At 36.9% G+C, this 17,915-nt stretch overlaps 1 protein-coding gene across 4 annotated transcripts in view; it reads right to left on the bottom strand.

The window, feature by feature from the left end:
- LOC134841170 (calcium-dependent secretion activator 1-like) overlaps nt 1-17,915 on the bottom strand; it is a 570,701-nt gene that overhangs the window by 41,648 nt on the left and 511,138 nt on the right. For all 4 annotated transcript variants that reach the window (XM_063856973.1, XM_063856974.1, XM_063856975.1 and 1 more), the window contains 2 exons: nt 8,540-8,572; nt 7,932-8,006 (listed from right to left, as the gene is read on the bottom strand). In XM_063856973.1, the coding sequence (XP_063713043.1) occupies nt 7,932-8,006; nt 8,540-8,572 (108 nt within the window). The remainder of the gene's footprint in view (nt 1-7,931; nt 8,007-8,539; nt 8,573-17,915) is intronic.

Genomic DNA, 17,915 nt, shown 5'->3' with positions numbered 1-17,915 from the left:
CAAATTAGGTCGAAATAATTTGGGCCGAATACAGTATTTAAGCGAAAAAAGGAAATACAAAGTCAAAGTAAGTAAAATTACAAGTAAATATAACACTTAAAGCACCATTCAAAACATGCGCTCATAAAAAACGATTCCAAGATTGGGTAACCAAGTCGACAAAAGGTAAGCAGACAAAAACTTAGCCGACAATTTTTATTTCAAAAAGAATATTTCCTGTTTGAAAACAAAAACAGGTCCTGGTCAGATTCGAACCAAGTACCTTTGCGTCTCAGGCGTATTCGTTACCTCCAGGCTAAAAGGGCCGGGAAGGTTGAAAAAAAGAAATAATTATGACACAAGATACCACTAGAGATGAGATGAGTCCTGTGAAAAAAGTTGAGTACCCGATTGCTAAACCCTTACTTATCGAAATGGTAAAAAGTAAAATCCACTTTCAAATTTAGATCGTGAGCTTTCAACTTTTGCTGCACGATACAGAAGTTTCCCTTCCTTTCAACAGAGGAAATGAACTGAACTTAGAAATAAATCAAAAGTCAAACAACAATAAATCTGTTAATATTTATAACAGTTGTTAATCTTGTTTCAGAGTCGGGCTTAATGTTTCTACTAGAATAAACCTATCTTACGAATAGTTTTTCATGGTAGCAGGACAAGAAGCGATCTATCGACAATGAATGTTTATAAAGAACCACCATCTTGGCCGGATTCCAAGTCTTATGACCAGTGGAAAATCGAAGTCGAGGCCTGGGTGGACTTTACCGACATTTCCAAGAACAAGAAAGCTATTGGAATTGCTCTGAGTCTGACGGGAGACAAACGGGAAGTAGCCTTCTCACTCCCCATGAGCGATCTCAAAGCCGATGATGGTGTCGAGAAGTTGCTGCAGAAACTCCAAGAAGTTTTTGATGTGAATAGTATCGACAAATCTTTCGCAGATTTCCTGAGTTTCGTTAATCTGAGGAGATCTGCGCGCATGTCGATAAATGACTACATAATACAGTTCGATCGGCTGAATAACAGTTTGAAAACGCATAAGTTGTTGTTTCCAGACAACATTTTGGCTGCGTTTTTGTTACACGGTGCGTCACTCGAAGTTCATGAACGTCAGATGATCTTGACAGCTACGGCAAGTTTCGATATTGGCTTGATGAAAGCAAATCTGAGACGTATTCTGAGTGATAAGAACGTTCACCGCGCGTTGGACGACGTCCCCGTCGTGAAAGAAGAAGGTGCGTTTGCCAGCTCAGAGAAACAAGAGGAAGTTCCAGAGAGTGCACTATTTGCATCCAAAAACCGGAAATTCGGAGATACCAAGAAGAGAAGTTTTCCGAAACCTCAATACAAAGGGAAGAATCCGGTTGACAAACGAGGAAATGTGTCAACTTGCGCGATTTGTGGGTCGCGTAATCACTGGGCGAGACTCTGCCCCGACAAAGAGAGCACCGACGAGAAAGTACGGCGAAAAGACGATAATCAAGATGGAGATGACGACAGAGGCTCTGCTTTTATTATTTTCGCTTGTATGACTAGTAAACTACTGGAAGAATGCTGGAATAGGGCCATTCTTGACACTGGTTGCTCTAAAACAGTCTGTGGACAAGCTTGGTTGAAGGAGTATACCAAGCATTTATCAGCCGAAGACAAGAAAGTCTTTTCTTCTAGACCTACAACCACTACGATCGTTTTTGGAGGTGATAATGAAGTGCGAGCAACAAAAACGTGCGTTTTACCAGTGCAATTTGGTCAAGAGAAGTGTGCTCTGAATGTGGAAGTGATACCAGGAAAGTTACCTTTGTTGTTGAGCGTAAAAAGCATGACAAAAGCTGGGTTCATCATAGATTTGGTGAATTCAAAAGTGAAATCTGGTTTATCGGACGTTGCAATGCCCATTATTTTGTCAAACACCGGTCATGTCAAGTTGGAGCTCTTGCCGAGTAGTATTACAGAAGTGCATGAAGAGGTTTCTCTCTTTGCCGCTGTTGATTTGAACGAGAAAGTCATCAGAAAGTTACATAGACAGTTTGCCCACTGTTCGAGTAAACGATTGTTGGGCTTACTGAAAAATGCCGGCCAAAGTGGCGAGAATGTCCGGAAAACCGTGAACACGGTTGTGGAGTCTTGTGAAGTTTGTGCAAAGTTCGGCAAGAAACCTTCGCACCCCGTGGTTGCACTGCCATTAGCCGAGAATTTCAACGAAGTCGTGTCAATCGACCTCCATGAAGTCAGAGACGCTCCAGGAAAAAGGTATTATATTCACGTTATTGACCTGTTTAGCAGGTTTAGTCAAGGCGAGTTCATAAGCGACAAACACGCCGAAACCATTGTCAACTCGTTGAACAAGTTATGGTGTTTCAATTTCGGAACTCCTGATAAGATTCTCACTGATAACGGCAGAGAATTTGATAACGACATTTTTCGTCAGAACTCAGAGTTTTTGGATATCGAACTTCTGACAACACCTGCCGAAAGTCCATGGTCGAATGGAGTCGTTGAGAGACACAATTTGATACTCACTGAAGCGTTTGAGAAATCCCGATTGTCGGGGGCATCACCAGATGTCTCATTGCAGCATGCAATTTATGCCAAAAACTGTTTGAGTAATCACTCAGGTTTCTCAGCTTACCAATTAGTCTTTGGCAGGCTTCCCAGAGTACCCAATGTGACGGAACATAAACTGCCAGCTCTCGGAGAATCCATTTATGTCACAGATGTGGTGGAAAATCACTTACGAGCGCTGCGATTAGCTCGGGAAGGTTTTATTGCCGCGGAGTCAAGTGAGCGCATAAAACGCGCTCTGAGATTTAATATACGTGAGAACGGACAAAACACCGAGATTGGAGACGCAGTTTTTTATCAACGGCAAAACTCTAACTGGCGGGGTCCTGCGAAAGTTGTGGGGGCTGACAGGCCAAATCTGCTGGTTAAACACGGGGGAACCGTATACCGTGTCCATCAAACCCAGTTGAGAAAGGCTGTTGAACAATCAACGCTGCATATACAAGACGACTGCGATTTGGGCGGAGCTCAGACAAAACCGCTGCGTAGCGGAAGTCAGACGATCGGTAGTGCTATCGCAGATTCCGTTGTTGACGAAGGCGTTTCCGATGTTTCACCGAGCATAACAGTTGAATGTGACACCCTGCCTAGGGTTTCCGACACGCTAGAAGTCCGTTCAGATGAGCCAAAAGATCCAGAAGCAAGTACAGGCACAGTGGCAAATGCTGGAAGAGAGTTACCTCGTGTGAAGTCTAAAGTCAGAATTATAGATGATGTTTTTGAAACTCCTGTTGATGCACTAGTGCTCAGTCGTGCCGGTAAAGCTACAGGCAAAAACAAATCTTGGTTCAACGTCGAGTTGGTTGAACCAATGGAACTATGTGGAAATCAAAGATCCATTGATTTTGCAGCTGTACGTCACTGGGAGCCGATAAACGAGCACTGCGGGGTCGTATTGGCTTGCACTGAAGGATCTGAGTCGTTCGATGAAGCAAAACGAGAAGAAGTTGACGCTTGGAAGCACTATGACGTTTACGAAGAAGTAGACAGTACCGAAGGAATCACCCCCATTGACTCAAAATGGGTTTTGAGCATCAAACCGGACGGTAGACATAAAGCCCGGCTCGTTGCAAGAGGTTATCAAGACGTTGAAGGGGTTAATTCCGTGAAAGATGCCCCAACTTGCATGAACGAGACGTTCAGAATTGTTTTATCACATCATTCATCCAGAGCCAATTGGACAGAGTGCACGTCTCTAGATGTTAAAACCGCTTTTCTACAAGGAATTGCACTGAAACGCACAGTTTTCTTGAAACCGCCTCGTGAGTTTGAGAAAGGCAAGTTATGGAAACTCAAAAAGTGCATTTATGGCCTTCCAGATGCAGCTAGACACTGGTACGACCGAGTTTTTATTGAATTGTCCGCCTTGGGGGGTGTACGTTCCAATACCGATTACACACTTTTCATTTGGAAAGACTCCGGCTGCTTGTGCGTTCACGTGGATGACTTCTGGGCTATCGGAACTGTCCAGTTTTTCTCTGAAGTAGTTGAAAAATTGAGCCACGTGTTCGACATAGGTTCTAAAAAAGCACTACCGCACACCTATCTTGGTGTTGAGTTATCTCTTGACGTTCAATCGATGGTTTTGAATCAGAGCAGTTACGTATCAAGACTAGAAGAGCTCCCCCAGAATATCTCACAAAGTGGCTCAATGAATTCGCAGACCACTCCGTACCAGAAGTCAATTCTCAGAGGAGCACTGGGACAACTACTATGGCCCGCTATGAGAACTCGACCAGATATTTTATATGAAGTGTCTTTCCTCATTGGGAATATTGGATGTAGTACCGTCTCAGATCTGAATCGAGTCAACAAGCTCATAAGACGTGTCAAATTAGAGGATCTATCGTTAAATTTTCCAAATCTTGGCGAACCTGGAAACTGGAGAATTGTTGTTTTTTCAGACGCAACCTTGAACAACAATTCAGACGGTGGTACCCATGGTGGTTTTTTAGTTTTTCTGGTCAACGAGGAAACTAGAAAATGCGGCTTAGTTGCGTGGCAAAGCAAGAAGCTGCGGCGCATTGCACGGAGCACTCTCTGCGCCGAGGTTTTAGCTTGCATTGAAGCCGTTGATGCTGCCATTCTTTGTCAGAATGTGATTTCTGAAGTTTATACGGCTGAAAAGCGCATACCCATCTATGCTTATTGTGACAATAAGTCCCTGATTGAGTCCGTCTATTCAACAAAATCCGTTTCTGAACGGATACTCAGAATGGACGTCGGTTACCTGAGAGAAACAATCAATTCTGGAGTTTTATCTGCCATTTCGTGGATTCCTACTGAGTTACAGCTCGCAGATGCGCTAACAAAATCAAGAAGTCCAGCCAGGAAAGAATTAGCAACTGCTATGAGAACCAACGAACTCGATTTTCGCTGTATCGACAAATGATTGCTGTTTAAAGGGATCACAGATAGTTTTCCGTGAACCAAGAGATGTGACTTAACTCTCATTATATCGGTCATTCTATTAGCTGTATGTTAATGTATTCATTTCCATGCCTTAATGACGTATTTTTGCTGGCTTCGTGAGCACCAGCTTGGTTTTGTTACTGTTGCCAAGGTGCTAACTGTGTGATAATGTATTCATTTCATAGTCCAATCAGATGCAAGTGCCAACTTGACGCGTCCGCGTGCGGAAAGTAATTAATTGTGTTTGTGTTGAAATTACCAGTTGTTAATAATTTTGTTAAAACCGTTGTTCACTGGAAAAAAAAGAAAAAAAAAAAAAAAGTGACGTTCACGGAACCTGCCTCGCACACAGCCAAAAAGGCGGAAAGTGTGATTACGGTCAGTGTTAATATTTATAACAGTTGTTAATCTTGTTTCAGAGTCGGGCTTAATGTTTCTACTAGAATAAACCTATCTTACGAATAGTTTTTCAAATCTTAATTGAATGAGCGTGAACAAAATATAATTTTTTTCCTTAAAAAAAAAATATAAAAAACCGAAAGAACTGTATAAGAGTATTCAATTTGTACATGAAGTAATCATAAATAAGCGGCACATAATTATTCCTGAGCTTAGGTTTCAGGTTCTATTCAAACACAGAGGCGAAAATATGCTAGATATGCTACTAAATTGCCAATTTGATGCAGCAAAAGTAGCACCAAATACAAAACGACACATGTTTGCATGTAATAAATTGGAAAACACAAAGCCAAATTATTTATATATTACGCATTTCCAAAAACTTGCGAGTTCTATTGACTTGGAAAATTTCTGAAATCGAGCTTTTTATCATTGTATTGCTGTTTGAAACAAATAACTTTTCGGTTGTTTTGATGAATTAAAAACGCATCAGCTGTGTTAATTGAAACAAATAATTTCTTCGGCTCATTTGATGAATTAAAAAATGCATCAGTTGTGTACACTTTTTACTTATCAAATGTCAAAGCACATATGATATTATACTGCTACCGCAGGCTACCAATTTAAAAGTGCCACCAAAAGTAGCACTTTTTTGCGACTTAGATTGAAAAGAGCAAGTTCGTACTACAACACTTTGCTTCGCAAGTCTAAACATAGCCAACATACACTTGAAAGTCAATGAACACAAGAAAACAGAAAAAGACTGACTTATTTTTGAAAACTTCAAGTTTTTAATTCAAAGTAAGAAACATATGACCTTAACCCTCTTTGAACTTTAAGACGAATTTATGATTGAAACTTTTTTGATTAGGCTAGCTCAATTTGACCTATAAACTGGGTTAGTAGGTAAAAAGTTTTATAACGCTCGGAACTTTACAATTAAATTCCACTTTCGAAAGTAGAACGTTTTTTTTTCGCGTCATTTCCACGTTCGTATTTGGAGATTGCAATGCATTAAAAGCATACATAAAAATGCATTAATAAGTATGCTTGCACATCTGTAGCTTTCAGAACATTTTAAGATTTTTCACTAAGTCCTATAAAACAAAAAAATCACCAGGCCTATATTAGAGTCTTCAATACGTTCAGTGACTTTTAGTTATTTCAAGTAAAAAATATCCTGAAACCAGTTACATTGTGGTCGCAGTATCTTAGAAAAATGGGCACAGAGGCGAAAGTTCGCTTCGCAAAAACTAGCGAAAATACGACAGCTATATAAAGTGCAATAAGAAAAAAGTAGAAATTAGCCTCATACTAATAAAAAAAGCGGCTACGTCCGAGATTTAAACCTGCGATCTAGAGACTAGGAGTCTCACACCCTTAACACTCAGTCGAGGAAGCTTAATAGGTAAAAGCCAAACACTAGTCAAAAATAAAGCAGAGAACAGATGCTATGCAATTTTCATAGCTACAGTGAAATTTCCAAATAGGTGAACTCTTTAATGAACATTTTTATTTGCGAGTCAGGTCAGAAAAAAGAAGGTTCGTAACAAAACACTAAGCGGCCGTTCGTCTATAAAAGAATTAAATGAGTCAAATGCAACAAGAAAATCATTTCTGCCCTTTGTTTCGCCCGCATTCTACCGGCTATTTCACACCCAGGCGAGACCAATTAGATTGCCTGATTTCAATTCGGATAAAATTTCGGGCGAGATAATAATTCGTATTACTCTTTCAGCGTCATAGATAAATATTCAAAGAATTGAACGAGTACTTTATGTAACCTTACAGCTCAAGATGTAAAACACTCCACTGGGAGCATGTAGATTCCAGGTTCAATCGCCATATTAACACTCTTTCAAAAATTGGTTTGAATTTCAGACCTTCTCAAGCATATATATTTTTTTACTCTCAACGAAAATCGGAACAAAATCAACGGCAACATACAAAAAATATCTAAGATTACGGCATTTGGACTCGTACTGCCCACTCAAAAGTCATTTGTGTGAAGCACTCATTAATGGCGTCTCAGTTTCTACTATGTTGCTAAACGATATCTAGCTGAAAAGTGTGCGTGAAAGAATGCGCTTTAAAAAAGCCGATATAGCTCTATAATTTAAAGCCTATAGATGCTCTTTAACTTACGCCTAAGCTTTAGCCTTTTATGTGCTAGGTTCGTTGAAAAAAAGGACTGATTTTATAACACACAAGCTGGCTTTTGTAAATATTGCGCATTTGCTCTATCAGAAAATCCAGTTCGATTAAGTTGGAAAACAAATCAGTTGTTTTCCCAATCAACTTCTCCAAAATTATCTCGGTTTAAGTCCAAGTTGTTGTCAGCAAAACTGTGACGTACAATTTTCAAAACTGACATGTCTTATTCACTTTTGATGGCATAACAAACAAAACACTAATTGTGAAATATGACCCCCAAGTGATTTTTACATACTTATCAGTCGACATAAATCAAAGGATAACAAAGGAGACAACAAGTGGGAGGAGTTGAAGTCTGTCTCTGTTGAAGGAGAGAAAAAAGAGAGAGAGAGAGAGAGTGCTCTTACCTTTTCTGCGACGGCCACTTTGCATTCACCAAGAGTGGTCCTAATTAGTTCTGGCACTTGTGCATGGTATTGGTTCTAAAACACAAAAAGATGAAGTCCAAATTTCAGATTTAGGCTCTTTTCCAGTTTCCCACCCCTTGTTAAATTACAAAACAAAGATGTTCAAAAATTGTTCACGCGGCAATTTGCATGTTAGAAATGTTCTAGAAATGTGTTCACCTGTTCACGCTGACACGTTTTACTGCAGTTTCTAAGATTAAAAGTCATTTTAAATAGACTTTCGTATAATGAATTTTAGAAAAAATTAATGGGGTGGGGACTGGAAAAGAACCCAGATTTATAAGAAATTGGGCTCTTGTAGATACAAAATAATAATCAAAATTTTCAAAAACAATTTCGTAGATTGTTCACTGTGACATGAAAAATTTGACAATTATCAAGAAGACCTTATATTTCATGAAAAGATAAAAACTTCAATTTAAGCATGAGAACAGGTATTTTACGCTACATTACAGCGAGGTTTGGCATTTGGTTTGAAACTAAACTACGTTTTGATTTCTCTTTTTGTTTCAAAATAAAAAAAAACAAGACAAACAAACATCACTCACTGAGTCTTGACGTCCACGCGTCAGCTTGTCGGCCTAAAACAAGATTACTTCAATTATTTTCAATTCCAATTTCCCAGAAAACAGTTTCAAAAATACGAAGCAATGCTCGTTTCGTTTCAAGGCTTCAAATTTCGAGTTCCAAAAGACGAAAAAGTCTTGGATGCTGTGTTTTTTTTAGGAATTTAAGTCCCCGTTTCTCAAACTGCACGTGTCACCAAAAATTGTCATAGAATATTTAATTATCTCATAAAATAGCAAGCTTCAAAACTACACATTATAATCCGGCGATAGCTTTATTTGGAAACATAGCTACAGGGACCTTTCATCATATCACGACTCTTGAAGCCAAAACAAGCTGATATAAGTCCTCGTAATATTTGAAATTTTCCCATAATAGACCCAAGCAACATTGCAAAAATACCTTTCAAATAGTGTTTTATTTTTTCAAATTTATTTGTCGCATTCTTTGCTTGGGTTCAGAATGGGAAAACGAATTTATACCCAAAACAGACTGAAATAAACTGTTATACCCTCATCCTGTTATACCAATGGAAGAGGATGTGAAGAGAAGGCACTCGGAGCATTCGGTCAAGTTCGCGCCCAAGGCCACCATGTACAGCAACCAAGGACAGGGACAACAGGCAACACTCTTTTTCCTTTTTCTCCCATTTTTCAAGTACACAACGAGGTCTGGGTTTGTAATTTTTGCCCATTACTAGACCTAGTCATTTTTGTAAAGCACACTTTTGTGCTTACAAGTAGACGGATTCTGTACATAAGCTTTAGTACATGGATTCTCACAAACCTGTTGCGAAATCCGAGACCAAATGTCTGAAATTGTGACCACGTAGCACTACTCGTTAAATGGTGTCAAATCATATGGTAAGTAAAATGGATGCTTTTTTTTTATCTTTCAACATACATGATTACACCAGTAAACAGACATTCGAAATATCAGTTTAATGATGTAATCAGTTATGTTGAAAGATCGCAAAAGCATCGGCTCTATTTTACCATAAGATTTGAAATCATTTAACGAGTAGCGCTACAGGGTTACCCAGAAGACCAAAGATGCTTGAAATGACACGAAGTCGTCATTACAAAGAAACCTCTTAAGCAGTGGACTGGTCCATAGAAAAGTCGCAGGTTGAGATTGCTAAAAACCTTCATACATGCCTAGATCAAGGCTGAACAAAAACATCAACGATATAGGGGCAAAAAAAAAGAGATAACAATTGTGATATCGGGGGGAAAAGAAAAAGAGCGCAATGAAGCCAATTGAGGCGGACATCCACGAAGAAACAAGTCAGAATAGGAGCAGAGTGGTCACGCCTCGGAGGACAGACGCCATGATGAGGATGACACCCACTAACAGTCTATACAGTTATTCGGAGTCAGTAATGAACAACAAAAGACAACAACTGCTCAGGTTCAGACACTTACTAGTTCATAATGAATAAAATCGGAAACAATCTAATCATTAAATAAGATCAAACCTAGCTCGTTACCCGAAACTTTAAACAAACTTGTTAAAATTGAGAGAACTTTCTTGGTTCTCGGCCAAAGGAATTAGCTTGTTCGTGTCACAGTCCCTGACTTTGATAAAAACTGCAAAAACAGTGCAAAAAACACAATCGTAGGGCTCTTTTTCCTCGTTCATTACCAGCGATGAGCCAATCGTGAGAATAGATCACCAAAACATCAAAACCCTAGTTATAGTAGTCATTTTTTGACAACCCTGTCTATGCGATCACCCATGTTTAACGACACGTTTCTTTTCTTATCTGTCAGTCTTTGGTTTCTTCTAATTGAGGTACAAAAAGAGCAAGAAGAGGGAGAAGTGTGAACAGATGCTGGAGATCACAGTCTACGCAGCATCCCCCCTCTGCATAGTCTGCTCCACCATGGCCGCAATCGAAGGCCAGTTAAAATCTATTTACTAGACTCTGTCCTGTTTTTACTCTGTCCATTAGATCTCTTATAATTGTATAATATATTTTTATCTAGTTTGATTACCAAATACAGCAACACTAAAAAACTGAAACTTGATAAAATGCGTGATCGTTTTTCACGTAAGGTTTTCCATACGCTGAGCAAAAAAAACTAAGAAAAGTAAGTTGAGCCGCAGATGCTTTCCAAATACACAGTTAACTAATGCATCATACAAAATGCGTTGTTTCAAGGTTGCATATTTCGCGAAATCTGCCCGGCAAGGTTCCAGTTAGAACCATAATCAAAACAAAAAAAAGCATTCGAAGTGGTTGAATTTTTCGATTACTAGATGTTATATAAAGCAACACCAGTATATCAGTGACTCTGATTCAGGAATGACCAAATTAGACTCCTGTCCTCTCGAACCCATGGTTCCCGTATTCGCACTCATGTTCGGCTGCTTCTCAGTTGTGATTCACTGTCTCACTTGGATCTGGTACAAGTTCGAGTACGACACCAGCATCTTGGGCAGGACCAACAGAAGCAGCCGCATGAACTGGCTCGAACTGACGCTTATAGTTCTGCATAGTATCCTGTTTATTTGGATTCTGCAGGGCTTGTTCTGGAGTTTCTACCGTTTCGATGAGTTACAACTCTCTGGTAAGCGACAAATAGCAATAGTAAAAGACAAATCGTTGTTTTAATAAATATACTGTTTACTGTTCAACCACTCTTTCATTCAAATGGTTGTTGTTCCTACCATTGAAAAAGCGGGGGAACTTTGTATTCGGGTGTTTTAGTGTTTTAGGTACCACAAATAATCATCGGACTGGGTTGAGTGCTAGATCATATTAAAGCCCTTACAGTCGTGATTCGAACCACATTAAAAAAATTTCAAAAAATATCCCGATGAAATTTTTGATTTTTCGTCTTAATTTGAGCGAATAAAACGAGCGGGCAGTCTTATTTTAATTGCTTAAAAGCTTACAATAGCTTAATTTAAAACCTAAAAACATAGTTTTACTTAGGTAACGTTAGTTTACTTTGAGTATTTCAGCGTTTTTTTGGAATCAATTTTTTTTTTCAAAAATTCAAAAAACTTCAAAAACTTTTTTCTTTTGATTTTTTCGTTTTTCTAGTAATTTTTCCATAAAAAATGGTTTTTCAATTTGCTTATTTTTTTATGACTGTTGAATAAACCTAACTCCCATTTTTTTGCTCAGCTCCTTATATCACACCACTTTGAAAAAAAAACAACATAAATTTGAAAAAACTTAGTTGATTTTTTTAAGACTATGGTCGGAACATTCTGTGCTACTTGCACAGTAACCGGCTATCCCTCTTCAATTTGTATCCAGACTATTTATCTTTTTATTGAAGAAAGGACCATTGTTCCGCTTTTGAGCCTCTTGCTGAAAACAACGTGCATTTTTTTCACTTTTTTTCTGGACTGGCAAATGTTGACTCTCCCTCGCAAGCTTCAATCATGGATTACAGTGGGTCTCAAACCACTTATCTTCTGACTGTGAGACGGATAAATTAGCTATTTGAAGTCAAAAAATAATAATAAAAAAAATATTCATTCAATCAGTCATGGTAAAGAAAATTCGATCCATAAGACAATCGTTAAATAAATTCGATCAATGAGACAATCTTTTGTAAGTTTCAAAGTTTCAAGCACAGTAACGTTACAATGCAAGAGGAGAAGATTTCAGATTCAACATAGAGAGAGAAGCGGAGCTTCGCAACACTCGCGATATTCGACAAACATAACATTGCAAGCTAGCGGACAGGACATGGGATGGAAACCACTGTCGAATAAATGAGCTGAAAAATATCTAGAAACAATTCATATGTTTTTCATATTAAAGTCTCGCATTATGTTCATTTTGATGAAAACATGACAAGAAGCACATTAACCAGCAATAAATAAGCATTCAAAGCCTTCAAAGGAGCGGCTACACACAACTCAATTTGAAAACAAAATGTTACCTCATAGAACAACTTTTTCACCCTATTACACCTAACACAAAAACCATAACACTATATATTTTTTTCATTCAAACTACGGAAAATGAGGTAACTAAGCGAAAAAGACGAAATTATACAAAATCAGAGTTAGTTAATTTACAAATTACAGAACGAGTTTCAATTACAATTGGAATTGCTCAAATCAGAAGGAAAGTGATGCCTCGAAAAATTTAGATTCGATACTTTGAAAGTCGACCGATAAAAAAACAGCTAAACGATAGTCCGACAGTTCAAGATTTCCAAAAAATCATTGCATACATAAAGAAAAAACAAGTTGTTCCAGATCCATAAAACAAGCTTTACCGCTAGACTAATTGAGAATGGGTCTAAAAGATATTAAGGTTCCATGAAAATAAGCAAAGACAATTTCTTACAGATTTATCGGGTTTAAAAAATCGAGTTACCGATAATAAATACATTTTCTCTCGCAAGTGAAATTACAGCTGAAACTTATTCATAATTAATCTATGATTGAAACCATCAGCCCGAAATGATATAATAATAATCCAGACCACTCACTATTTAAAGTAAAGAATCAGTAATCAAAATTGATTCACTCCGTTCTTCAGCACATGGAGAAACTACCAAATTTTTAGATGCCGTTTTGTTTAGTTTCTGCATTGGGCGATGACAACTTGAAAAAAGCCTACTGTGACTGCATCCTCTACTTTGTGGCGGTGGCCTTCCCCATAGGACATATACTCATGGTCTTCTTAATCTTGCTGCCGAAGAAAATTCTCTCTAAGTACGGGTCGTTCTCGTTTCTTTTTAAGTATAAGTATATTTTCATTGTAAAAAATCTATATTTCGGATAAAGTAACGGGATATTAATCCTCGTGCGTTTTTTAACCCTACCAACTTATTCCGGATCGATATTATAGTTTTCAAAAAAAATTGTTTTTACAGAAAGGAAGCTGCACTTCGCAAACACAAGCGATAAATGGCAAAAATAGCTCTAGAAGGGTCAAAAATTGAAAAAGGGAATAAAAAGTAAAACTAATAAATTTCTGCTATGTACCTCGAGATAAAAAAAATTTACAAGTCCTAGATACCTGAGAACTGTGAACAAAGATACCTGAAAACTTTTATTAAAAAATCAGAGAAATTCGAAAGGCCATCGAGATCTTAAGAGCTTTGCCCAAATTCAAGCAATCATGTTTTTATAATCTTAAAAACCTTTGGCAGTGAATATCACCGTGCTCCAATCAGATATGTGATTGTACAAAATTAGAATAATTGGATTTATTTTTTCATCTCAAACAAGACTACTCGTATCATTGCAAATAGTTTTGGTTTTAAACTTTTCAAAACCTTTCACTATATTGATAAGATCCACAAACGTGCCTAATATCAAAATGGAATGATTTTTGAGCCAATTATTTCACCGCTCACGATTATTATGAAAAGAATCGCGCTTTATTATTCCAAATCAGTAACTTTCAAATCAACATAAATTTTCAAAAAAATTTCAGATAGTTGAAAAAAAAACTTCAAAAATTGCTTCTTAAAAAGACAAAATTGTCTGAAAAAATCAACACGAGCGCAAATATTCCGTCACTAGTTCAGAAGCTTGAACAACGAGTACTTTATGTAAAACTTGCATTCAAATGAACTAACTTCAAAAACATAGATTACAGAATACTAAAAAACTACGCGGTGCGAGTTGATCTACTTTTGTTTCGACTGTCTTAATCAAAATATTGAATTCCGAACAACATCGGTTGAGTATGGACTACTGATGTTAATTTAGATGAATAAACATAGCCAATAGACAATTAGAAACGTCAATCAACAAAAAAGATTGACTTTTTTTTAAAATAAGCCTAATTAGAAAAAACTGGATCAATAGGTTAAATTTTTTTTTACTCTGGGGAATCTTAAAACCAATTTTAACGCTAAAAGAATTTAACCATTTTTTTGCGTATATTCCATGCGTTAATTGAAGAGCGTAATTTACCTTCCTTTCAACAAAAAAATGGATTAAAAAGTCAAATCGCCAATAGTAAAGTTTTAGCTTCATCATAGTTTTGACTTTTTCATAAAAAATCACGGCCTATATAAGTGTTTCACTACACATAATGTCCTTTGAAATTCAAGAATTTTTTATTATTGAGATTTTTCCCTGAAACGCACGTTTATGCATGTCTCAGGTCTTCCCCCAGCATATTTTGATAATAAAACCAAAAAGTTTATAAATTGGTTTTATTATCAAATTATGCTGGGGGAAGACCTGAGACATGCATAAACGTGCGTTTCAGGCCCTGAAACGCACGTTTATGCATGTCTCAGGTCTTCCCCCAGCATATTTTGATAATAAAACCAATTTATAAACTTTTTGGTTTTATTATCAAAATATGCTGGGGGAAGACCTGAGACATGCATAAACGTGCGTTTCAGGCCCTGAAACGTACGTTTATGCATGTCTCAGGTCTTCCCCCAGCATATTTTGATAATAAAACCAAAAAGTTTATAAATTGGTTTTATTATCAAAATATGCTGGGGGAAGACCTGAGACATGCATAAACGTGCGTTTCAGGGAAGACCATCTCCACTATGGGCCATTTCCACTAAAAAGATTATGAAAAAAAAATAAACAGTCAACCGCAAAAACAATTTGAGCGTGAATATTTTAGCACACGACCTACTCAAACGTGTTCATTTCAATTATTGGCTCTTAAAAACTTAAAAATGAGTTGGTTGCAAAAAATTAGACGTGTACACTGAAACTTAAACTTTCATAAAAACTAAATTGTTCTCCAACAAACAAAGTATTTCACTTTTGACAATTAAACCTTTTTTTTCCAGTCTCTCCGCCAAGTCATGAATTTCACAAAGCTCTTTCTGATTTTTAAAAAAGGCGCAAAATCTATTTTAATAAATCCAAAAATGAGTACTTGGAAGCGGCTAATGTCAATGAGCGAAAATAATTTTTAGATCGTTTGTTTTCATTTCTTCCAGGGAAGTTCAAATAATTTGCTCACGCTTAAGTTTATTCGTTCACGGTTTGACCTTGATTTACCGTTTATTCGAATTAAAATTCATTTGATAAATTACTCTCGTTAAAATTAAAAGAGCAAATGGCGCAAAAAAATTGAATGCCTGAGTTGCAAAAGAATTTCAATTATATGATTTTTCAATCAACCGAAGAAAAACAATTACCTAATGACCCAGTTGACCCAAATTCGTTAGTTTTATTGAACAAAATATTCATTTCGAAATTTAAATACTTCAAAGCCATATTGATTCTTTGAGCACGCTTTTATGATATCAGCCGTTTTGTACTTTCTCGAGCTCATTAACAATTTTCTAATTGATGTTGGCTTTTTTCTAGACGTAAAAATAAGTCCTATCTGCACCTTTCTGTATTGCCTTTCATTTAAAATGTTTTGAAACTAAATTTAATTTGAATTTTCTTGGCTAGTTTTTAGTTTAGAAAAAAGTCAATGAAGGCGAAGTAGCCAAAAAAAAAACGATATATTTATCCAATTTGAAAAACATTAGATGACCTTAAAGCTCTTTGAATTACGCGAAATAATTATGACAGCACTTAGTTGATGACAACACTTATTTCATAAAATCAACCCGCATCAAGACAACTGGATCCATAAGTGAATTTATTATCTCAGGGAAATCTGAAAAACAAAATTTAATTTCCAAATTAGAAATCTTCAAGTTTTTCTGCGCCGATTCCACTTATGCGCAATTTTCCTTCTTTTTTTTGCAAATGAATATGATTTGCAAGCTTTATTTAAAATGACTTCCAACGATGTTACATTTGAGAAAGCGATCTAGAAAAACGAGAGCTGAGTCGACAACACTAAGTCATAAAACCATCAGGCAAAAAAATATATCGAAATTCTATAATAATACATGCAACTAGATCTATCAAAATGTATAAAAATAGATTTGAAAAAACGCATTTTCGCACAAAATAATGCAAAATTAGGACCAGAAGAAAACTTACCAAGCAGTAACAATGCCGAAAATATCTGAGCAGAAACCCTTAAAGCTGCAAAAAAGTTCCAAGAAAATTTCAAACTAATAAAAAATTCCAAGTTCCCCTCTCCCTCAAAATATATACACGCACACAGAAAACGTTTTGTTCATCAAACGGTGCAAAAAGAGGCACCTAAGGCGACAAAAAATAGGCCGAAACCTAGACAGCCGCAAAAGACAAACTGAAATCCGAAAAAAGTTCAGAACAATTTGAAAATAATAAAAAATTTTAAGTTCACCTCTACCTTAAAATACACACGCACACAGAAAGAATTTTTCTCTTCAAAAGGGCGTTTTATGATGCCACTAAGGCAATAAAAAACAGGCCAAAACGTATTAAGCCGAAAAAAAGGTCAAAAGACGAAGTACAATAAAAGTTTCAGCAAAACTTTTGAAAGTAATGAACAATTTTAAGTTCCCCCTCCCTTACAACACACACAGGCACACAGAAAACTTTCTGTGAATCAAAAGGATCAATATGAGGCAACTAACGCGATATAAAAAAGGCCCAAAACCTATCAAGCCGGAAAAGGACAAAAAAGAACATCCGAAAAATGTTTGAAAAAAGTTCGAAACAAATAAAAAATTTCAAGTTTACCACTCCCTCAAAACACACACGCACACACACACACACACAAATTTTGATATTTAATCGGCTCAACGTGAGGCTACAAAGCCCATAAAATATAGACCGAAAACTATTTAGCCGAAAAAAAAGACAAAAAAAATACATTTTTTTAAACAAATCGAGATGGAAAAATTACAACCAACACAAAAGCAAAATTCGAAAAGCTGGGATATTCAAACAACTAGGAAACTCAAAACATGCTTATTATTTGCAACAGAGAGGAAGAGAATTTGATTTGCAACTAGGACAAAGAAGTGAAGGAGTCCAGGACCAGGAGTGAGTCCTGTGCCTTAAGTTATTTACGGGGAAAAAAGTCTAGTACCCGATTGCAACACCCTTGCTTATCGCAAGTTCAATAAAAAATTAAATGAATTAAATTGTTTATATAAATGGAATTCACTTTTATAGAAAAACAGACGCAGATCTTCGCATGAGAAAAGAAGAGGATCATGTGATACTGTATGAGGACATCTACAACCTGCCAGAAGACAACCAGACTATGAGAGACAGTATCTCTATCAAGCCAGACCCAGAAACACACCGGAGAGAGGAGGACGAGTCCAGTACAAGTATGGACGTAAGCAAGGAGTCCAAGTTGAAAGAGTGAAACAACTTGTCATCTTGAACTTATAACTTCAAGTAATTGAGATCAAACATTGCATACATTGATATTTATAATGTAAATTCAGCACGCGACAGACCGTGTGCATCTTAACTGTTATTTTTGCATTTAAGTAGAAAACGGTCAATATGAGTAATTAAATGCATAATTAACTCACTCATAGATTG

This window comes from Symsagittifera roscoffensis, chromosome 3 (assembly GCF_963678635.1).
Source record: "Symsagittifera roscoffensis chromosome 3, txSymRosc1.1, whole genome shotgun sequence".
Classification (NCBI taxonomy): Eukaryota; Metazoa; Xenacoelomorpha; order Acoela; family Convolutidae; genus Symsagittifera; species Symsagittifera roscoffensis.
Note: the sequence above shows the minus strand (reverse complement) of the source record. Positions and strands in the feature narration are given on the sequence as shown.